The sequence below is a fragment of the Misgurnus anguillicaudatus genome, chromosome 7, assembly GCF_027580225.2.
Source record: "Misgurnus anguillicaudatus chromosome 7, ASM2758022v2, whole genome shotgun sequence".
Taxonomy (NCBI): domain Eukaryota; kingdom Metazoa; phylum Chordata; class Actinopteri; order Cypriniformes; family Cobitidae; genus Misgurnus; species Misgurnus anguillicaudatus.
In genome coordinates this window covers 17,012,247-17,036,550 of record NC_073343.2, presented here as the reverse complement: position 1 = coordinate 17,036,550, position 24,304 = coordinate 17,012,247, and the positions used below count along the sequence as shown (strand labels likewise).

At 40.9% G+C, this 24,304-nt stretch overlaps 1 protein-coding gene across 1 annotated transcript; it reads left to right on the top strand.

Moving 5' to 3' along the window:
• Nucleotides 1–5: 5 nt before the first annotated feature.
• On the top strand, nucleotides 6–24,058 carry LOC129417158 (kanadaptin). The gene is made up of 14 exons (XM_055171641.2): nucleotides 6–830; nucleotides 5,223–5,424; nucleotides 9,077–9,205; nucleotides 9,289–9,349; nucleotides 9,438–9,577; nucleotides 9,807–9,967; nucleotides 16,650–16,719; nucleotides 16,897–17,089; nucleotides 17,268–17,370; nucleotides 20,667–20,904; nucleotides 21,117–21,221; nucleotides 21,371–21,447; nucleotides 21,675–21,744; nucleotides 23,295–24,058. Exons 1-14 carry the CDS (start codon nucleotides 6–8, stop codon nucleotides 23,342–23,344), a joined length of 2,424 nt encoding a protein of 807 aa, XP_055027616.2. The 3' UTR covers nucleotides 23,345–24,058.
• Nucleotides 24,059–24,304: the final 246 nt, after the last annotated feature.

Below are 24,304 nucleotides of genomic sequence, written 5' to 3'. Positions count from 1 at the left end.
CAAACATGATGGAGTCTGAAGGCGTCGTACAGCCTGAAAAGATTCATTCTGCGATGGAGAACGAGGAGAGTTCGAATCCCGGGAATGGTCAACTATGTAATACGAAAGAGGACACCGCCAGCAGTAATGAAAACACGAACGATCCTTTCAAGAAACCGGCTATTTCCGTGCCCCCATCCTTCTCGATGAAGAAATCAGATGGGTCAGATTCGGTAAAGAGACCAGCAAAAGACCCAAACAGCTCCAAAGCAAAAAACAGCGATCGCGTTATTGAACATGCCCAATCAGCTTCACATGGGAAATCCACAAAACCAGACCAAACTAATATTCCATCAGACGAGAGTTTAGACAAACCGAAGCTCGGTGTAGATAAGATAACTAACGTCATTCCTCTCAAACCCAACGACATCAGACCCCAAATCCCTGTCAGATTACTCCAGTCGGGTAAATTCCCTCCATTGCCGTACACGGAGCCACCGTGGGGATCTATTCCTGACGTCTCTTATTCGTTTGAACTGCTTAAAAACGGCTCTATTTTAGACACGGTGCATCTGTCTCAAAGGAGTTATTTTGTGGTGGGTCGTCTGCCGGTGTGTGATGTGTCTTTGGAGCATCCGTCCATTTCCCGCTATCATGCTGTGCTGCAGTACCGGGGCCGAGTGGGGCAAGACGGGGAAGTGGGAGAGGAGAGGGGCTTCTATGTCTATGATCTGGGCAGTACTCATGGGACCTTTGTCAATAAGAGAAAGATACCACCTAAAACATATATGAGGCTCCGCGTGGGACACGTGCTGAAGTTTGGCGGAAGCACCAGACTCTTTATACTGCAGGTAGGCCTATAACAAAAAGTTATTTGGTAAAATATGGTCGTCTAGCGTAGATCAGAGCAGGTATAAGTTAAGTAATGCTTGCCACAGTTTAGCCATTAACAACATGTGATATAATGCATTCGTTATGAAGATTTACCACAATGACTTTAAGCCAAATACGATAATGCTTACAGATACTAACGTTACTACTTCAGTAAATTTTTAAGTTAAAGGCGGGGTGCATGATTTTTGGAAAAGGGAGTCAGCCGAGTACCAAAACACACTTGTAGCCAATCAGCAGTAAGAGGCGTGTCTATATGTGTATGAATATGTGTGGGTTTCAAAAAAGAAGGTCCAGGTTCTGCTGGGGTAGAGACGTTTTTGTTTAGGTGATTCAAATGTCAACATTGGCTTTCAGAGATCATGCACCCCACCTTTAATATTAACCATCACTGCCAAAGAAAAAATAAAACTGTATAGCAATGCTGACATCACGGCACATGCTTCGAAATTCTGAGGCATTAAATCTGCTTCCGCTTAAATGGGACTGTTACAGTGTGTGTCATGCAATATCCACTCGCTGCATAGTTGTAGTAGGCTATGTTTTTACTAAATACGATAATAAATATGTCAATTCCAACCACCGGAAACGTTTGATATTTTGAGCTTTCAACCCGGACGTGTTTGTAGTTCGCAGCAACTGTTTGAAAATTTGTGTCACTTTTAACCGGTCGCTGTGTTTACACTAAACTCTGGACTCTAATAAAAGGTAGGTGGACCAAAATATATATCTTTAATCTTGGTACTGTTGAAATTTTATCGAAACCTATGGAGGAGAAGGTATTTAAATAAATTGCGGAAATTTGGTAGTCACATTTGTGGTGGTAGATTAGTGAAGGTCCTGTCAGAACATCAGAACTCCAGGGATCGTTCTAAAAACCATGGTTACAATGGGTCTGATGCCCATTCCAACTAAAACAGTGAATGTTCATGATTTAATTTGAAAGAACTAACAACATTCTACCTTCTGTTCAAATGTTATGCAAATATCTGATAAAATGAGAAAGTTACAAGCAAAAACATGTGAATAAGCAGCATTTTCGGTCACACAGCTAACAGAGATGCGCGGATGGGCTATTATTTCATCCGCAACCGCATCACAAAACTCATCATCCGTCCGCCATCCATCCGCACCAACGTTTCTGACCAGTTTTCAAAACCGCACCCGCCCGCCATCCGCTGACTGGGCGATGCAAGGCGCTGCTGATGACAGCCGCGAGACTAAAAAGCCCTAGAATATAAGCAGTGAACTCAGGCTTTGTTTACATTAATGCGTTTATCCTTTAAACCGCGTTACTTTTGCTACGTTTATGCCTTTCATCTACACTACATCACTGTTTTCGACCCTCATAAACGGATTCGTTCGTCAATGCTGCAGACCCTGTTTTAGTTTGAGAACTCAGACGTTGCGCTGAGTGTAAATGTAGATGGAGTCTTATGTAAACGAACAGCTGATGTTAACGTGACAGCGCATCATTTTCAAAGTAAAAAGTATTTTATTCAGGTAAATGGAGGTTTGCAACGGAGGTTTTGACAAAAATAGTAAACATCTACCAACCAGCTATTATACACGATATATCGGATTGTTTTAACATGTATCATCATAGATAATGTCTATTTTATATTTATGTTTGAGTATTGTTGGGTTTGAATATTGTTGTAATGTGTTTATGTTTTGTTTAAATTTAGTTAGCTTATTACGAAAGATAGACTGTAATTTTAAACGCCATATAGGGCGTTGTAAAGGCCAATATGAAGGGAGAATTGTAATGGGTCAGACATTATTTTCGAGTTTAATTTAAGTTTTGTTTTCTACTTTAAAATGAATTTCGTTTCAGATAATATGTCTCTTAATTTTAATCAATGTTTTGTTGATAAGTTTTGTGAAAATAAATTAATAAAAACAATAAACTCAACGTCATTAATATTTAATGCTCGTTTAGCCGATTGCGCTTTTAGCAATTTCAGCAATTTCTGTGTTGCTAGCGGAGGACGTGCACGGACCTCGCACACATTTAAAAATTAATGCAATAAGCATTTCTGTAGGCTAAAGCTATACTTCACCTCTTACTATGTTTGATTGAAGTTTGCATTTGCTGAAATGTATTTTTGCTTCAAGTTTGTTTAGTAGGCTACTGTTCACTTGAATGCTTTCTTTTTAAATCATAAAGACCAGTCTCCGATCGGCGCACATGACATGGGATAAAAATAAATAAATAAATAGCCTAAATTAAACGCACAAATTACATAGTCTGTAGCTACTGGTGTCATCCTGATTTACCACTTTGTAAAACTTATTCCAGGCAACCCTTTTCTGACCTTTTATTTCCTTTGTTTTTAATTCTCATTTTTTTGAGTTTGCCACGTACCTCCTTCGCTGGCGTTGATAAGAGCTGTGTCAAAATGCGTCCTCATTTCTCCGCGCTGTTAATGATAGAACGAGTGGATCCTTAACCGCCGAGGCTATCCCAAACAATTAAAACCTATAAACGTGTATTTAGAAAACCTTTTCTTGTCACTGTTTTAGTATTATAAGTTATGTTTTGTGTTAATATTATTCGGTTTATGTTGCGTATATTTCTAAGGTTGATTATTTGATATACTGTTGTTGAATAGTTTAATCTACATCAATGTGTCATAAATAAATTCATATTTTTCTGATTACATATTTATTTTAATAAGTCAGAAATGTCTCCGCTGTTTATTGCTGACAGGCGCGATGGGCGCTACTAGGGGCGTGTGCAACAAATTATGGGTCCTCAGAAGGCTAGACCGTCTCATTTCAGTTCTCCTCGCGAACTTCTGAGCCTGCCACCTTGATAGAAATAGTGCTCACCTTTAAGGTCGCATGCTTTGAAGGACAAAGCTAATAACAAGCAGTCGATCCGCCACCCGCCCGAATTTAATTAAAATATTATTTTTCGTCACGTCATCCGCCCGATCCGCGGTTTATCCGCGGAGTCCTCGGCTGTAACCGCCAACCGCGCATCTCTAACAGCTAAGCTTCCATTGACATCCACATATAACTTTTTCCTCTGATTTCTAATATTATACTTTCTCAGTCCTCAATGGATTTTTACAATCCATGTATCTTTGTAAAGGCAGGGCTCAACGCAAAATAATTTTTTATACTGACCTGGGGTCTCATTTATAAAACTGTGCGTAGGATCCTTCCTAAAAGTCTACGTACGCACAAAAGGCAAAAATGGCATAAGCAAAAAAATATTAACTCTTTCACCGCCAGCATTTTTTTTAAAAAGTTGCCAGCCAGCGTTTTTCATGATTTTCATGTGTAAAATGTTCTTCTTTAAATATGTAAACATACAAAATACCAAATGAAAGAACAGACCCTCTGCTTTCAAAAAAAAAAAAACGTTTCATCCTACCTTCAGTGGTTCTTTTGTAATCATCTTTTGAATATGGGTAGGTCTCTGCAAAAACACCACATTTTGAGCAAAAAGCAGAGATAATTCCATTTTTGTGATGGACTTTTCATAGAGATGCCATTCAGAGCGATCTTTAAAACAGACACGGACATGCAGCAGCTTGTCATAGGGCAATAATTCCGGGTTTATTGCGGAAAGACGGAAAATCTCGTCATTGGCGGAGAAGCGTTTTCTCTTAATTGACGAGATATCTCGTCAATGGCGGTGAAAGAGTTAAGACTTATAAAACAAAGCAATGTTCCCTTTATAAATCACAGATCACCTGCAAGTGTGCGTAGATGAATCATCCTCAGATCCCACCCTGCAAGCCCATTCTTCCGTCAAGTTTGTTTTTTTATAAATCACATTCACAACCTTTGCGTGGGAACTGGCCAGTTGCCACGCAAAGGTTGTGATCTATAAAAAAACTAACTTGACGGAAGAATGGGCTTGCAAGCTTTATAAATGAGGCCCCTGGTCGGGCCAGTGGTTCAGGTTTTCACTTGCCCAGCCAAAATTTTCACTGGCCCGAATTAAAAAAAGTCAGTGTCACATATTTAAAAATAATACATATACAGTAGACATGTTCCAACAAAAAAGGCTCCCAACTTTTCTGCTTTACCTGTAAACTGACAGCAAACTGTGCAAAATATAACATTGTTTCTTTCGTCGTGTTTTACTCAATATACATAAATGAAAATATACTTTAGTGACTGAGGGTGAAGCACTGGCCCGATTGGGCAAGTGACAATACTTTTTACTGGCCCGAAAGTCTCTCACGCTTGCCCCGGGCCACCGATGGTCCTTTATGCTGAGCCCTGAAAGGGAAATGTCTGCTCTGTCTAGTCATGTGATAAATTTTGAGCTTTGGGGTTTTGGAAAATTTTGTCATCATACCAACGTTATATTTATCACTGTTTTTTTCCAGGGTCCGGAGTTTGACGAAGAAGCAGAATCAGAACTGACGGTAACAGAGCTCAGAGAGCAGGCAAGGAAACACAGAGAAGAGCTTGAAAAAAGGATGATGGGTGATGGCTCCGATAATGATGATGAGGAGGAGAAAGAGGAGACTCAAGCCAGTGCTTCAGGGAGAAGCTCTTCAGAAGATGCTGGTTGCTTGTGGGGAATGGGTAAGACTTAAAACAGATTTTCAGTCTTTCACACTCCTCCAATTTATAGTTTTCATGTGTGGTCACTAGCACTGGGTATTGGCAAGGGCCTCCCGATACGATACGTATCACGGTACATGGTACGATACGTATCACGATACAATGCTGTGCGTTGCATGTTGCGATTAGGGCTGTGCCGGTTTCAGAATTGGTGATGACGGTTATGACGTGAGTCAAATGTGACGGTTCGTCACATAACGCGAAAGTGTCATTTTACCATAAAATCATGAATGTGATGCCAAGTGTGTTTTAAACAGTAATGACTTTGAGAAACTTATGGTCATGCATGTTTATTTGATTCTATAAATTAAATAGAAGGAAGAGATGATTTGAAAGGTGAGACTTTGTTTAATATGTTTAATCTCAAAAGTAACCAAAAAGTGCCCTGGTCTCTCCTGTATGTCAGCGCGTTGTCAGTGTCTGCGCCGCTCTGTATTTTTCATTGCGTGACGTGACGTGACATGGTGGGGCGTGTAACACAGACTGTTGACAATTGTTTTTAATTAGTATTTAAACATTCTTTATGATATATGGGTGATTCTCACGAAACCATTGAAACACCACGGCACTAATGATTTTAGCTATAAAATGTGTAATATAGTAATTTTAAAAAGCATCAGAATTAACACAATACTGTGTTCTACCTTGCACAATGTGTGATTTTAACATAAGAATTTACAATTTGTCAATTTTATCTACTTTTCTGCTGAAATTCTCATTACCGCAATGCGTCCGGCTATGTTTGAACATGCGTTATGTTGTAATTCAAACAAATTAACACAAAAATATTTAGAAAAAAAAATAAATGGATGTTTTGCTAGACTACTTTAGATGACAGAAAAATGATTTACTGAATATTCATGTATAATAATAATGAAGACAAATTTGGAAAATGTTGTGTCCATGCCTGATGTTCTCATCCTCCGCAACACTTTTTGAGAACAGTTTAAGCACACATACATAATTTTAAAGACACACTATGCAGTTATTTTACCTTAATATAACAGCTTCAAAGTCACTTCGATGGTAAACGAAGTCATAGTATGGCGAATCATCCTCCTGTTGAAGCTCGGGGAGGATGCCGCTACCAAAACCAGCAATGCAAGCTTGAGAGAACCGCCCCTGACAAATCTCGCGAGAATCACGACTTGGTTTACGGCAACGACGTCACACACGTTAGGCTTGTTCGACTTCGTGCAGCGCTGCAAGAACCGGCAGTCGGATGACGTAAAAGTACCGCGAGAATGATCCGAGACGGCACTTTGACGTCATCCGGCTGTCGGTTCCTGCAGCGCTGCATGAAGTCAAACAAGCCTGTAACAAAAACTGCACGCGCGCATTTGAGACGTGATGCTCGATGAGGGAAACAGCTAAGAAAACCCGTTCGGAAGAGAGTAGAAAGTAGGCTTGTGAGCTTGTGACGCGCTGATTAACCGGTGGGAAAATTACGTCACCGCGGCAACCCTAGTAGAAAGTGAAAAAGATAATCTGACCGAGTTAGGAACCGGACAAGAGTCCCACTCGGTCAGGTTTTTACTGGTTGGCGTGAGCTAATAGACAGCACTGGATGCAAAAGGGATGCTGATCTGGCGATCTTGTTGATGGACAAGTAAGTAAATCTCTTATTTGTAAATTTGTTTGCGGTCTGTGTTGTATGTGGTTGCGCTTGCTTGTAGTGTGTATTTTTTACTAAGCTGTTCATTCATCCAGTGTTGATAATTAGACCAGTAAAATAACTTCAACAAGGGTCTAGCTAGCTTACGATCATAAGAGCATTTAGCAGACTTGCTAACAAACACTCGTTTCTCTTACATGTTTTTTTTTTGCCATCTAAACTCAAGTGTTGTGTTGTGATGTGTACGTAGTCATTTGTCTAATTTCGATTTCTTATGGCCAACGAATAACAGCCAATGTTATGAAATAATGCAACGTATACAATTAACTTTGTCAATGCATTTTGTAATGTTTACATTACAATTAAAAAACTAATTAAATTATACAGTAGACATAACGTTAGACTATAGACTGTTTACTTGTGATTAAGCTGCAATCTTGTAAAAACGTAATAAGCCAGCAAATGCGGTAGGCTACTTTATTATTATATGCCAACTCTACACTTGGCATAAACTTCTTATTATCCTATTACCATCATCTATAGTTTAGTAGACATGCAGTAGCCTAATATCTGTATGAAATTGTGAAACATTACCTGGTAATTATCGTCTGAGTCCATCTCTGCATATTCACGCCCAACACTATCCAGGTACGTACAGAGTGGGCGTGCGAAATTACGACAGTTGCAAGTTTTCCCCGGTGACTCTAGGGGTCGCTGTTTGACAAAAACGTCAAACTGCATGGAATGCCTTTAAGGGGGAAGTTACCTAATTTTGCTCCTGTCTGACACTCATGTTTATAAAAAATCTCTCACTGCTCTTGACCAAATTACTTTTCTACCTTAAATTAAAATATATACATACATAGATAATCATTTATTATCATTCCTTTATTTAGTTTTGTTAGTTTTCATCTTCTTTTTATGCTTGTATAAGGTTTTTGTGAGAATTATGAACATTTCTATGGTATTTAAGATTTGAATAACACAAAAACCTTATTAAAACATAAAGAACTCTACCGTGATACACATCGTTATAACGAGTTTGTGTAGCTTGTTTATTGTGTTGTGATTCGACAGCAGCTTAGCTTAGCAGTGCCATTTGAGCTGACTGACGTATTCCTGTGGGCAGAGTTTAATCAAAAACTCTTATATTGACGTCATTCAACTGGGAAGTAGAGGGCTGTAGTCCAAACCGGCCGTTTGCTGTAGGCTTTGAAAGGGGACTTTTGTTTAAGAAAATATAATGCCTGGCAGTAAACTTTGAGCTTTATCATTTCACAGGTATTATTTATGCTCTAACAGCAACATTACACACTACCTAAAGTTTGAAAAATGGGATCAGGAAGAACGTGACCTTTAAAATATAGTTTGACGGTTCGGCAAGTAAGAGAATTTGAAGTGCCAATGCAGTAAGAATGTAAATATGACATGATGACGCCACTGATATGCTAATTATGAAATGACGTAATCTAGCAACATTTAGCCACTTTCCGTTGAAAATATTTGGCAACACTGCAGAAGACTGTATTCACTCACTGTCTCCTGCGTGTTTGTGCACCTCTCACCCTCGATCAAGGTCAGAGCATGTGCCCTCTTTTCAAAGTTTCTGCTAATATGACAGTTTACATCAAAGTTTCAAGAGCGCTCACGCTGCAATATTTTATTGACAGGACAACTGCCTCAGTGGTTGCCTAACAACGTAAAAAGCCGCACTGCTCTTTTTTTAAAGCTACCAAATAAAGTCTTTTAAAATGTGTTTGGTGTGATTGGCCGCTCATTCAGATGATGTTGATGATATCAAGATTATATTTTTACAGGAAGTCATACAAAAAATGTGGTCAGCTGGATTTGCACAGGCAGGGTCACAGGCAGTTGATGTTTAAACCCTGTAATGTGTAAACCAAATGTATGCCCTAGGTCTTTCATGTTCTGATAAATGTTTTGCTGAATATTCTGACTATGTTTAGTAAAGTCAAACTTATTTTTTTCTTCTCTTAGCTGAAGAGGCAGTGCCTGAAGAGGATGAAAATGAGGAGAATCCTTTTGCTGCTGAGTTTCACGAGGATCAGGAAGCAGCGTACCTTAAAGATCCTAAAAAAGCCCTACAGGGCTTCTATGACAGAGAAGGTAATGATCATGTGAACTTAACAGACATTTAAATTTTGTTAAATTCCAAAAAAGCTTAATAAACCTATTTATGTGGATTTCAGGAGAAGAACTAGAGTTTGAATATGAAGAAAAAGGACACGGCACCTGGCTCTGCAGAATTAAGTAAGCATTTGCTTTTTAATACCATTTTCATGCAGAGAGCATGCAAATCTTTTTGAGGAAGATATTCCTCAAAATAATGTTTTTCCAGATTGCCTGTGGATGATGCAGTGGGCAAGCAGCTAGTGGCTGAGGTGACACACTCGGGGAAAAAGAAAGAAGCAGCTATCCAGTGCTGTTTAGAGGCCTGCCGCATCCTAGAGGCCCGTGGTCTTCTGAGACAGGAGGCTGGTAGGTGCATGCCAACTGTGAGAGCTTTTTTTTACAAAAAATAGTCCATAATTGAACGTAATCACATATATATATATATATATTTTTCATTTGATGACGGCTTACAAGTTTTAATGTAGTTAGACCCACTGTTGTAACTACTGTTTGCTGTACTAGTTACAGTATAGAAAATCTTTGCAGGCATTTTTTCAATACAGTCACAGGCAACCTTTTTTGTGGACCCTGACAGTCTCTCGGAAGCGCAAGAAGAAGAACTGGGAGGATGAAGATTTTTATGACAGTGATGATGACACGTTCCTAGACCGGACTGGTGCAGTAGAACGGAAGAGGTCAGAGCGTATGAAGAAGGCTGGAAAAATTCAGGAGCAGCCTGATACCTATAAATCACTGGTAAAGAATTTATGTCATATAATCTATGGCTACGTTCAGACGGTACCAGATTACGGTTGTCAAACACGTATTTGAGTGCTTAATACGGTTGCATTCACAAGCAGTTCGGTTATTTATGGATGTGAGAGATGCATTGTATAACCAAACTCACACCGCTAAATTTTTGGGTCTCACAACGCGCATTAGGGAGAAGCCTTGCTGTGAACAGAATCGTACTGGACTATGGAAGCTCATCATTTTTATTAGGGCTGCACGATTTGGGTAATTTTTCCCATTGCGGTTATTGATGCTAAAATTGCGATGTGCGATTATACTAAATGGTATCATGAGTCAACTTGATGGGTTTTAAGGAAAATCCACACACAGTTTAGCTAAAATTTGTATTTGTAAAACTAGAAATGTTTTCGTATTGCCACGTGATGTAGCAACTGCTCAGTGTCAGTAATCCTAAATCCAAAATACCGCCATACAACAGACATAGAGGGTTTTTTTAGCTACCAGATCACTGTCAACCTCCTCTGCATTCATCTTCGCTCTGGTATAAGTGACGACGCACACCACACACGTGCATGCCACACGTGCACTGCCTTTTTTGTTCATTTTTCTTTCTTTATCAGAAAGTTTGTGTTAACAAGTCCACACATTTATTTATTTAATATAATTGCAACATTTTGCTGTCATATAATTGCACAGGCTGACATCGCGATTGCGATAATTTTCATAATGATATAAATCTATTGAATCAATATATAAATGTGCATTCATCTTTGCCATGTTCTATTCATTTAGTTGACTAGTGGTATAAACTAATAAAAAAAAAACATTAATAGCATTAATCAAAATGCTTACTTTGTCGTATGGACATCTTCACTGAACTTTTTTGTCAGCGATCAGCTGTAAAATGTTTTGGTCCTGCACGATTTTCGTTCACTTCGAGTAAAATAATGGAAAGTTTTTCATAAGATACACTGGGGTCAATGTGTTAGCATGACAGAAGAGTGATGCAGTTTATTAGTTTTTGTTTGTTGATCATGAAGTACAAAGTAGATGAGGAAAACGTCTCGGTTACGTATGTCACCCACGTTCCCTGAAGGAAGGGAACGGAGACGTCACGTCATGACCGACGAATTGGGAACTCGCTTAGAGAGACCAATCTGCCTCGTACTCTACTAAAACGCCAATGAACTTGGCATTGAGATATTTGCATAATGCTGGCGCCCCCCCGCCAGGTGCGTATATAAGCCACAGGTGCAAATATGGAAATTAGCTTCGTTTCGCTGAGAAAGCTGGAAAGTGTGACTGGCTGATAAACAGCAGGGAGCAGCCCTGTGGCGACGGGACGTGACGTCTCCGTTCCCTTCCTTCGGGGAACGTGGGTTACATATGAAACCGAGATGTTCCCTTTTAGTCGGTCACTACGACGTCACGTCGTGACCGACGAATTGGGAATCCCTACCAAAATAGAGGAATAGAGGGAGGGCGCGAGGGGTTTAGCCTGCGAGCGCCTCTTAAAATCTAATAACCAAATCATGCTGACCACTGATCTGCCGTTGATAAGTGAGTGATGAGCAGAAATAGCGGCGATATCAACTTTAATGGTGGAGGGACAGCCTACGCTCCAAACGGTGAAGAAGATATGAAAGCACAATGTTAATTCTCGGGGGTCCTCGCGTTGCGAAGAACACCAGGTGACGAAAAAGGTTCCTTTAAGCGCGTAAGCCCGTCTTGTGGACGGTGCTCGTGGCGCGTCGATGGTGCTAGATACCGCTTATATCTGCGCACGACCAAACTTCTTCCAAAGTAGCTGAACCGTCTGGGGGTGGAGTCGCCATTCGCCGGGGCGCGCAGCTCGGGAAGCGCATCTGCCGCTGTATTGAGCGTACCCGGGATGTAAATGGCACGAAGGGACCTCAGATGCTTCTGACTCCAAAGGAGGAGATGACGAGCAAGATGCGACAGGTGACAAGAGCGCAAAAACCGCCTTAACGGTAAATAACGCAACAGTCGCAATGTTGTCGGTGTCGCCTAATACATCCTTCCCTCGCATCTCCATAGCGGAGCGTACAAGTCCCAGATATACAGCGCACCGCTCGCGGCAGTTGGGGTGCTATGCACACTCCTGAGACTGCAAGCCCGTCATACGTGCTTGCTCATCCCATGTTGGGGGCATCGCATGTGCTACAGAATGCCAGGAGACCCGACTCAGGGGCATATCTTGCTATCAGAAATGCTGGGTCTGACCACGGGGTAAAATAGAAATGACACGAGGTGTAATGGTTACACGGTGTATGCCGTTGCGCCACGCTCTCCTCGAGACTCGATCGTAAAACCAATGCTGAAGCGGTCTCATATGAAGCAACTCGAGCAGTGTCACAGCCGCAGCTGCTGCCATATGTCCAGGAGCTTCTGAAATTGTTTCAGAGGGACCGCGTTCTTCCCTCTAACTAAACCGAGGCAAGTCAGAATAGACTGGGTCTGCGCTCTTATAAAACACGCCAATAAATCGATCAAGTCTATTTCCATACTGAGAAAAAGATCCTCTGCACGGGGCAAAGTTGCTCTCTTCCCAGTTGACCTGATGACTTAAACGAGCGAGATGTCGAAGCATTAAATCTCTGTGTTCACGCACGTCTGCCAAGAACGAGCTAATATAAGTTGACATAAATATAAGCAGCATGCGAACAACGCTCTCTCTCTCTGAGATTTTAATGCCATGACTAGCACTTTCATGGAGACACGGGGAGAGAGAGACAGCTCGAATGGTGTACTTAGTATTAATATGCCCACCCCACGAACGCAGAGCGAAAAACGGTCTAAGGCGAGGGGAGATGGACACATGAAGTACACGCCTACATGTCTAAGGCTGCAAACCGATCTGAATATTGAAATACGAGCCTCGGCGTATCATCCTAAAGGATCACATTTGTAGAGCCGGTGCGTAAATAAATCGGTCATAACCCACCGCGTATTTTGGGTACTATAAGATAAAGGCGGGAAAAACCCTATCATCATCTCTGTAAGAGGGACCGGCTTGAAACGTCCTTTGCCAGCAGGACATCGACTTTTGCACGCAGTACATGTGCATCGGACGCTTTCACTATAGTGAAACGAATGCCCGAGAATTTGGGGGAGTGCCGGTAATTGTATTTTGTAACCGAGGCGGATAGTGCGTAAAACCCAACGAGACGGGCTGGGAACTGAAGCGAAGCATCCAGGGACCGTACGAGGAGAATTAACAACACTACCGAAGTACCCGCGGTGGGGCAGCTAAGCGAGACAGGTAGGACTGCCGGTGCGTCTGCTGTGACAGCATAAACATCTACAGTATGTGTGTGTGTGACACTGACCTGAGCCCGCTGAGGGTGACGGTCGTCTAGCCTCCTGCGCGGAGAGCGCAGACTCCGGAAAAACACCCGCTGGCGATAGAGGAGAGGTAGGGTGAGCTGGTGTGCCCGCTCACGGCTCTCTCAATCCTCCGGAGACCTGGAGAGGGAAGAGGAATGCACTCTTATGTGTGGTTAAGTGGGTACCGGCTGGACAGCCGGTGGAACAGATGCAAACCAAGGATTTTCCACCCGACCCTCTACCGGGGGAAGGAGCGAATCACCGTCTCCTGAAGAGTGATCCTCTGCCACTCCGGGTCGCCCGTCTCTGGCCACAAATTCCCGATTTTCACGCGAAGCGGGAGGGGCGAGCTGCTGACGACCGGTTCCCCTGCGCTGCCAAGATGGGGTCCGAGGAGGGGAACGGAGGTGGCCGCCGCAGGACGCCGACGGCGAGAGGCAGACTGAGGAGCCGGCGTTGGTGGACCAAGGGCAGCTCTCTTCCGCTGGGGCACGACCTAGGAGATTGCCTCAGTCTGCGCAGCGGAGCTGTATGACTCCCCGGGCTTGCCGAAGAGGCCGGTCTGTGAGACAGGAGCATTCAGGAAGTTGTTCTCATCTGCGTCCGTCATGTAAGCCAGACATAGCCAAAGGTGGCGATCTTGAACCACTGTGGTGGACATCGCACGACTGAAGGTCGCGGCCTCCCTCGTAAATCTCTAAAGCCTTCGCTTGGTGAACCTGCAACAACGTTATTGCGTGCAGGGCTGAAGCCGTGTCTCTGCATGTATGATGGGCAGCGCCCGTAACCGGACGACTGTCTATACAAACACGGGAGGGAAGGGTTGGGTGGTCCCTCCAGGAACGCAGCTGCATCGCAACCCCCCGCTCTACTGAAGGGATCCCCGTCCTTAGCGGCTCCGTTGATGAGGGAGGTGAGGGGTGAAAGCTGAACGGCCGAGACGGCCGCAAATCACGTCAGCTCTTCGTGCCGTCGGGAAAGGCAGGAGGTGAGGACCGTAGAGGCCCGGGCAGCTCCGAAATACCAATCATATGGGCGGGACGGTTCGGGCGGAGAGGGGTTAACCCCTCCAACTCTACCGTTTCCGCCGCTCGAGCGGGCATGGCCGCCATCTCCGGGACGACTCCGCCTCGGAGGGAAAAAATAGGCACCCCTCTGATGCTGCAGAAGTGACGGGACCAGAAGGAGGTCCAATGGATTCGGCAGAAATCGCAGAACACGACTCTACAGTCTCCACCGGAGCCTCAACCGGCTGAGGATGAGAAGGCCGGTAGGTGAAGGATGCATCCTCCGTCCTACTCAGCGTAGCGCGAGCGCTTGACAGCCGCACCATGGCGGTGTTCAGCACTGCAAAGGCGCGGACGGCATTCCCGTAGAAACGACAGTCGTCTCCGCAATCCAAGAGGGTTATGCTCTCACAGAGAGAACAAAAGCTCTCCACGAACGCAGCCTCGGAGTGCTCGATGCCCAAGCACGAAGACAGCGCTCATGACCGTCACTGGAATCCCTGTACTTCTCGCATCCAAGATCGCACGGAGAAAAAGCTATCCTGAAAAGGACGCTGATCTCCGAATATACGAGAGAGTGGCTGTCTTTAAAAAGACACAGAGCTCTCACGTATCACTCTTTAGGGAAATCACTCTTTAGGTGCTCAGCTGATGATGCGCACAGGGAGAGACAACGCACACACTAAACTCAAAACAAAAAAGATGCAGAGCAGTGGAATACTGCGAGCGTCTGCTGTGTCAGTACTGCTTGTCAATCAACTTCAGCAACCGTTCCCAGAAGAGCAAGTAGCTTCTCAGTAGCAGATAATGCCGGCTTTCGAAGCGAAAAAGCTAATTTCCATATTTGCACCTGTGGCTTATATACGCACCTGGCGGGGCGGTGCCAGCATTATGCAAATATCTCAATGCCAAGTTCATTGGCGTTTTAGTAGAGTACGAAGCAGATTGGTCTCTCTAAGCGAGTTCCCAATTCGTCGATCACGACGTGACGTCGTAGTGACCGACTGAAAGGGAACTAGTATTCTGTAATTTGTTGAGCGGATTTATCACGGCGGATATCGGATTTTGCGTAAAATTTAGAATTTACCTTTTAATACTTACCTGATACAATACTGATTTTGATGTTTACTAATAAAAAAATGGCATTTACTGCATTTTGAAACCAAACTCTTCAGATATTTTGAAATGACGAGCAACACACATGACATTCCGAACACATATTTTAAATTTGCTCTTCTCGGAAGAGAAGTCACCAGCAGCCGCCTAGCATTCTATTTGTGTCTGTAAATTGCTGTGTGAACAGGACATTTTCAGACTCACACTTAAAGGTAGGGTAACACATTTTGAAAAATGCTTATGGTAGCCGCCTAGCAATGAAATCCCGATCCCACCCTCAAGTCAAATCGCCATCCAAAGTCACGCTTCTTTCAAAACACATGAACACGCACAGATCAGACGGTCACGTCTCATGTCTCATTCAACAGTGAGAAAACTTTGCAGTACAAAGTGAATAACACTTCCAAAATAACCAACATAAACAACTGGTTTACATCAGAATTAGTTTAAGCACACGTTCGGTTGTGTAGACGTAGTAACTATATCGTTATGCTAATCCGTAAACAAACACAAATTTCATAAGCAACACAATGTTTCATCAAAGTAGAATATCTGAATCCATCTCAATACAAACATATCGCGTACCTACCTTACCAAAATAAACAGTGCAACGACCCTTTCAGACTCTTTGCCTCCTGTAGCTGTTTGCATCTCGTGGTAAAGCAGGAAAGTTACCGATGTTAATTTGGGTTTTTGCTCTTGCTGATCCAGGCAGTTTTTACTGTTGTTGTTATAAAAGATGCCTTTAGTTTTGTGCCTCCTGTGTAGGTTGTCAATTTAGCAGAAAAGTTTGCTGTTCTCGCTGTTTACAGACAGGAGGTGAGCGCACGTGAACGCGCCGATGACGTATGGTGTCTGCGTGGACTCACTGCGCGGTGGGAATTCAAAGTACGCTTACAAAAAAGGAAACGTCCGTTCGGACCGAAATCTATGATTTGTTGAACATTTTTTGGTCCTACGCCTTTCACAGATGACATACATTTCTACAAATACATTTAAACAACTTAACACAGTGATTGCTATCAGGATGTGAGGAGACTTTTAACCAGCATAACTAAAAATGTTTCAGGATCAAATCTGTTACCCTACCTTTAAGTAAGCAAATGCAGTTGTCACTCCCGAAATGTTGCCGCATGAATGCATTGTTACCCATGTTCCAATCAGCTTCTTGGTGCATATAAATGTTATACTGATGTTATGTGTGTTTTTTTAAGCTGGCCAAACTGACTGAGGTTGAGAAAGAGCTGGCTGAAACGGAGAAGAGGCTAAGTTCTTCTGATAAAGGTAAACATTAGAGAGCCTGTTCACACCAAATCCATTGGAACAACATGGTTTTCTCACCAGAGCTGAGCCATTTTGAACTCCGATTCCAAAATTTGACAGTATGTTCCTGTTGCAGTGTAAAATAAAATAAAAAATAGTAGATCACAAGGTTGCATTATGTTTATTCTCTACTGTCAGGAAGTTCCAGCTCTTCCTTAGAGGACCCTCTTGATGCGTTCATGAGTGTTGTACGTAGCACGGTAGCTCTGGATGGTGTAGAAAGAAAAAAACTACATTTACATGTGGCTGAGCTGAAGAAGGAGGGTCAGAGACTACGAAAACTGGTGGAGCTGACCAGACCTACCCAACTGCCTTCACTGCAGCCCAGTGGGTGAGCTTAGTGATTCAAGTACCTCTACAAATTAGTCTATCATTTGAAAATTCTGCAAATTTCAACTAATAAACTTATCAAAAGACCTCTAAAGCTCTAATTAAAAATCATAACAGTGATTCTCAGCATTATTAATGAACTAATACTATTTTTTGTAAGACTGTGATCTCTCTTATAGATCTAGCAGTGAGTCTGCAGAAAAAGTAAAGAAGTTATCTTTACCTATGTTTGGAGCTATTAAGGGAGGAGGTAGATTCAAATTGAAGACTGGAACTATAGGAGTAAGTCTGAATTTATTTATGTTCCTTTTTAAAATACAATTTCGTTTAAGACAAACTCAACCAGGGTGTGATTAACCCTCTGGGGTCTAAGGGGTTTTTAGGGCCCAGGGGAAGTTTTGACATGCACTGACATTTGTGCTTTTTTCAGTTGCTTAAAAACATATTAATATTAATTGTTTTTTTGAGAGAATTTTTTTTTGCGTGGTTTTTGAAAAAGCAAAATTTTTAAGTCACTGATATAAGTCAACAAAAATCATTCTAAATATGTTTCCCAATACTTTTTAAAAGAGGATCTAGTAGTCTATAGAGTTTTTTTTCTTCAAAATGATGTGAAAATCATTTGGCCTTCTCATTCACATAAAAAAATATATTGATTTACAATTTCTTAAGCCCTATTCGGACAGGATTAGTTTTACAGGGGGACCTCTGAGAAAATCCTTCTTCTCAGAGGTCCTCTGTGTTTTTAATCCCATCCGAATCGGCCATGTCTGTGTTTTTCTCTGACGACCTCCATAAGAATTCCAGGGCAATTTACCTACTGTTTTTCGCCGAACTCAGAGGTCCTCTGAGAAATTTAATCCCGTCCGAATGCAATGTCTGTGTTTGCCCGCAATATCTTTTGAAAACACGGTTCATTTCGTGTTTTGGCCAACGTGATCTGCCGTAAGGTCTTACTAATGCGCGTATATTGTATGAGGCCCATACATTCAGATATGAATGTTTTTTTGAATTTGGCAAAATAAAATAATTAAATCAAGACGAGCTGAATATCATACACTGTTAAGACTGGCCACTGTAATATCATTAACGTTATAAGAAACTCAGATCAAAGTTGTTTAATTCCGGAATGGTAATGTTAATTAATAAAGATAATACATTTTCATTAATTATTATTTCCTCATTTTCTTCTTTTGTGTTTATTGTAAGCAGACAGTAATATAAAACATGGAGGCTAACGTTACTTTAGTAGGATTTGTATATTTTATTTTGATTTGTAAAAATTAAATTAATAAATTACATGTTCTGTCATAATTTTACATTTAAAGCAAAATATTAAACATTACAAACACGCGTATCCAGAGCACATGCCCTTCTGCAACGCCCAAATGCATGAAACAGACACTCCCATCTCTGGAATAGCCTGCATCATTTTAATCCCGTCCGAATCGGTACATAGAATCACAGACATCCTGGGGGACACGTTGAAACTCAAACGTCGTTTGGAAAACTAATCCCGTCCGAATAGTGCTTAAGACAATTTTTCGTGGGAAAGGCCGTATGCCAGGAGGCAGTAAAGCTCCTGAATAATCAGTGATTGACAGCTCAGGAAACAAAAGAGTTGCATAATGAGCCAATATAGTTTTTTTCTATTTAAATATTTTTTATATATTTCACAAGTATACCTTTAAAAACCATAGTAATCATGGTAAAGGTACTGTTTGGCCATCGTAAAAATAAACACAGGGTTAGTGTTTGGTTGGCCAGCGAGAGGTTTACTTTTGTGCAGTAAAAAGCTCAAAAGAACAACTGCCTATTGTGGTCTGGACTCTTATTTGTGTTTTTGTAATCATTATAGTAGAAACACAAGGGACAAGCGTGATAAACTCATCAATGTTTGTTTACAGCCGCCGCGCCATTACTCCCTCACATGTTGATCATGAAAGCAGTGGAATGTGTGCACATGCAAGTGATTATTCTCGAAATGCTCTCGTCATTTTATTGATGACTGCTTCCTAAATGATGGAGAGTTCAAGGCTTGTACAATGTTTGCTCCTAAAGGATGGATGTGTTACTACTATGTTGAAATTGGTGCTTCAGGATCACAACTAGTGTACAGTATTATGTGTAGATTTATTGCTAGAGTTGTGTACTAACGCGATGCTGTGGAAAACATAACAAATAGATTTTTTTATTATTTACATCTTGTTGCGTGCAGAATTCAGTAAATCATACAAACCTTGTAATCATGCAGTACAATGTTACATTGTAAACTTTGTCTTTTCAGAAGACTGTAAAATAGATTGTCTCCCTCACAATAGTTTGTGCGCGCACATTAAACGTATGACTAAACTGAACCGCTGTTTAAAACTGTGTAACTCTTAATTCTATAAGCAAATGTCGGCATTAACAGCAACAATACTATTGTTGGTGTATAAAACGAATGAAACTCATGTAAAGCCGCTGCAGTAAAAGTGCGATTCTTAGAGGTAAGTGGAGATAGATAGAGCTACTTAAAACCTCATAAGACTTCTTACATTTATAATAAAGGCTGCGATTTCCAATAGCCTTGTCTCTTAGCATGCTACCTTTCTTGATATGTATGATGTTAGCAGGTGCTGTCCATGGCAATATTGCTGAATTGGTTGATAACAATCTTTCCAGATCCATATTTCATACATGCATGTTTATATCTTTATATGTTTATCTTTAACATACTTTAAGCATTATCTTGTGGGTACATTATTCTGAAAAGTCTAGTTATTTTACAAAGAGAAGTAAAAAAAATACTACTTTGCATTCATTGTGCTGCCTTTGCCAAAAAAAGTATTTGGCTACTTTCATAATAAACTTGATGTTGTACAACAAAAGAAGGCACAAATATATCTGCATGTTGTGTTAAATCCCAGGCGGGAAAAAAATGTAGTGCGTTTACAAGAAAGTTTGGGCTGGGCTGCGGAGAATGCGTGTATGGTATTTCATTTTAGCGCAGATATTTGGTGTCTGGAGATCGACTGTGTTTAACATTAAAAAGTAATTCTGCACCATGGTTTGCTGTCACACTTTCACCCAGTGAATGAGAGTAACAGGTGACGTTACACATAGACGGTTCAGTACACATAGCAAGCATAGCTTTTCCGAAAATGCGGTTCCTTATACATCTATATATACATGCTTAATGAAGAGTTTTAGTGGCCGTTTGTGGGGGTATACATTGAGAAAAATGTTTTTTTTTACCTTAAATCACACAGCAGACCCCAACAGTAAATGTATAAACTTTTTTGTGGTCAAATTAGTGACTCTTTAAATTAGACAAAGATGACCAGCGGACCATGTAAAGATGATTAGAGGGCAGTATTTGATTAGCCCTGCATTACACCAAATATACAAAGTAATGTTCTTTTTAGCAACATCATATGACCCCTTTGAATGCTTTCTGAAGTAATTAACCTAGTACGATCACACAAGCAATAGTAAGAAAGCTTTACCATGTTAGCGACAGTTACTAATTTTCTACAAATTTTAGACAATTAATGAGGTTCATATGGCTTGTTTTTCTCCCACCCACACAAAAACAGAATTTGCCCCCAAAGCGAGCCAGTCTGCCCCCTGAGCTTTTCAACATGAAGGAACTTCCCTCTGGTGGTGTAGAAGAGGAGGAGGAGGAGGAGGAAGAGGAAGAAGAAAATAAATATGAGAAGACAGAGGACACAGACGCTGATGATAATAATATGGAGGTTATTCAGTCTGCAGAGATGGACAACACAGAACACTCCAATGGCAATATCCCCGAAACTCGCACACACTGCCCTAACGGTTAGATCTTGAACAAAATAACTACCCACAACTACTCTAATGCAGATGGATATTGTAATTTTGTGCACAAAGTAATTCTATGGCTGTAAACAAGAAGGCAGCATTGTGCCTCTTTATATACAGAATGTGAATTTGCTTTTCACGTTTAAGATATGGTTACAGAATTTTGACTTGAGGGTAGTTTTTGAACACCTTTTTGTTTCTGTGTTCAGAAATGAAAGACAATGAAGGCCAGACTGGTGAAGTAGTGTCATCTCATGAAAAACAGAAGGCCAGATCTCTTGATCTTCACAGCAAAAGTGCCTCTCCATCAAAAGGTAAAAAAATCACATAGTGTTTTTGTGTCTTTCTTGGGTTGTCTTGCGTTTTTTAAGTCATAACTATGATAATGTATGTAATATAAAATAAATGTTATATAAAATGTTATGCGATTCTTCATTGATAATATGATTTATCCCTTATACAGAAGGATGTGACAACAGCAGTTCTATTGTCAAGAGTCCAAAGACAAGTATGAAGAAAACAGTCTTTGGCCCAAGCAGGGTAAGTGCTGTTAAGAGCTACAATGTGCTTGACAGGCTCTACATATACAGGATTTATAGAAAATATACTTGCAGCAATAGAAACAAGTTCATAAGTCAATAGGATTGCTCAAACAAATTAGTCCTTTGTGATTTCGAGCTACAGTGCTACAAAAATAATTTGAACTAGATACAGGATGTAGGTTTTCTTGTTCCTTGATTTTTATATATTTATACCCCTTTTTCTAGCCACCTGCAACCATGTCCAAGGATTACCCAGAAGATGATCCCGACTACTGTGTCTGGGTTCCTCCAGCAGGTAAACTGAGCAGGAATTTGCCCATTGCTACCCTGAGGGCTCTGATTTTAATGAGTCTCATCTTTTAAATCAAGTTTAGGGGTGTGGCCCTGGTATACTGGCCAAATTTGTCCATTGGCCTGCTAATCATCCCCATTTATTCTAATTGGCTAATCACTCTGTCTCCTTCACTAACAAGCTGATATGTGGTGGGCGTTCTGGAGCAATGTGGCTGCTGTCATCCAGGTGGATGCTGCACATTGGTGGTGGTTGAGAAGAATCATCCTTTCATATCTAAAGTGCTACAGAAAAGAGTTAATAATAATAATAATAATTATTATTATTATTATGTATTGCAGTTTAAAGCATACCCCAGAAATCAAACACTTTTTGCAGCTTTGCCCTTTAATCTCAGTCTGAAATCCCACATTAAATTCAGGGTCCCCTCAGAGTCTTAAAAGTATTAAAAAAGTATTACATTTCATTTTCCCAAATTAAGGCCTTAAAAGGTATTGAATTTCACATCAAAGTCTTGAATTTTTCACGGAGGTCCTAATTTTTCAAATGATCAATAGATTTATATGCTGTTAATTCAGACACGAAACTCGCGCAATACGAGCACTGAGCACTATCCACATGTGGAAAAGCATCTTCGCGAGCATGCAGAACACTATAGCACGCAGAAAAACATCCTTTCGAGAGCGCACCTCTGCTCAGTGCGTACAAACTCAGTCATGCGAGCAAAGGCTGGGATGAGCACTCGCTCACAACATGCACTTGCTAAATCAAGATGACTTTGGGACTGTGGGGGCGGGACAATGACTGGTTTCCTTGCACCTGTGATTGGTTGTTTGATTTAATCATTGACACATAATCTTCTGTTCCACAATCCGTCTCTAGTCAATCTAGGTAGAGAACACACGTTTTAATATGATCATAATGTCGGAGAAGGTAATTTATGTTAAACAATAGTCTTGTGTGATCCATGCAATAATAAGCTGCAAACAATAAGGCAAATTTTTAAGCTATTATATATTTTGTTTACTGTTTAAGTAGATAATATCATCTTGCAATATATACTCTAGGCTACATATTGACATTGTCAGACTAAGTTAGCATTAGAAAACTATTATGGTCCTGTATAAAGATGAACCGAAAAAAAAAATATATACATATATAGAGAGAGAGGGGGAGAGAGGGATGTTGTTATTTTCTACATATTTCACTATATTAAACAGCAAAAAAATTATTCCTTTAAATTGCCGTTATTATTTGGTTTGCAGCCTATTGCATGGATCAAACAAGGCAATTGTTTTAACATAAACTACCTTCTCCGACAAAGTGGTCTTATTAAAACGTGGCTGGCTGCACAAGATAAAGAGGAGGGCCACATGTGTTATATTGTAAAACACGCTAGTTAGAACATTGGTGTACCCACAGCTATTGCTTTGAATTTTGAGCAATGAATAACATTATTTCAGAAAGGGTGTTTAAAAATTGTTCTCTAATTTTGATGCCCACTGTAGTTCCGGTCTTAATTTTGCCTTTGTATATTTTTCTGATTTTTACAGATCAGACTGGTGATGGTAGGACACATCTGAATGAAAAGTATGGCTACTGAGCTTAGAAAGGGAAGGCCCCCATCACTAAAATGGAGGTCAACTCTTCATCTCACCCCTGAAAGGATGCATCATATTGATCTTCATACCTCACATTAACACATTTTTACAAGTTGCTCAGATGAGCTTGAGATGTTTCTAGCTCTTGTTAATGGAAACTGGTTTTAAGCATGTTTGTTTTCTGAATTGAACTTACCTTCTCAAAAATTAACATGCTTAAGTGAGCTTTGTGTACATCTATTGCTCTGTTCTGAGTCACTATCAGAGCCACCCTGGACTTCCTCCTCAGTTTGGCAGTGGTGCCACATGCCATATGGCAAGGTCCTACTGAGCTCCCCTTTGTTGACTGTTAACGATAACTCTTTATAGGGGGCTTTATCAGCAATCTGGACTCTTGCTTGGGATTAGGTGTTAGGAGCAAGCTGTTATTGAATCAGTCTTTGTATGTTCAGGAAAAAGAGAGTGAGCTTAGTGTATAGTTTACCTATTAGTATTTTATTTTAACTTAATGAGGAGTGACTCACTATAAAAACGTTATTTGTGTGAAGGTGTGTTTAAGAAAGAATTCTGTCCCTCCATATACGTCACTGTAGCCCAGTCTCTCTAGTTATCAAAACCTATTGCTCCTTAATTCTCTATTTTCTGGAGAGTAGGATTCCATACAAATTGTGTATTTTGTTACTTGTCTTTTGTAAAATAAACATGTATGCACTTTTTGGTGTGTGTGTCTTGTGTTAAGTGGTTGGAAATCTCCTTAAGTTTGATGTGTTCAATCTGTATTCTTAGTTTAATTAAACACTTAAAAGGATGTGTTGTTTAGTGTGTTGGGGTTGTTTAACGCATGGTTGAGTACAGTCAGGGGCGTCAGAAGTGTGGGGGGGGTGACTGAGTACATAGGGCCCTGGCATGTGAGGGGCCCTTTGACGATAATTTTATAATTATTAATGTTATTATTTTATATC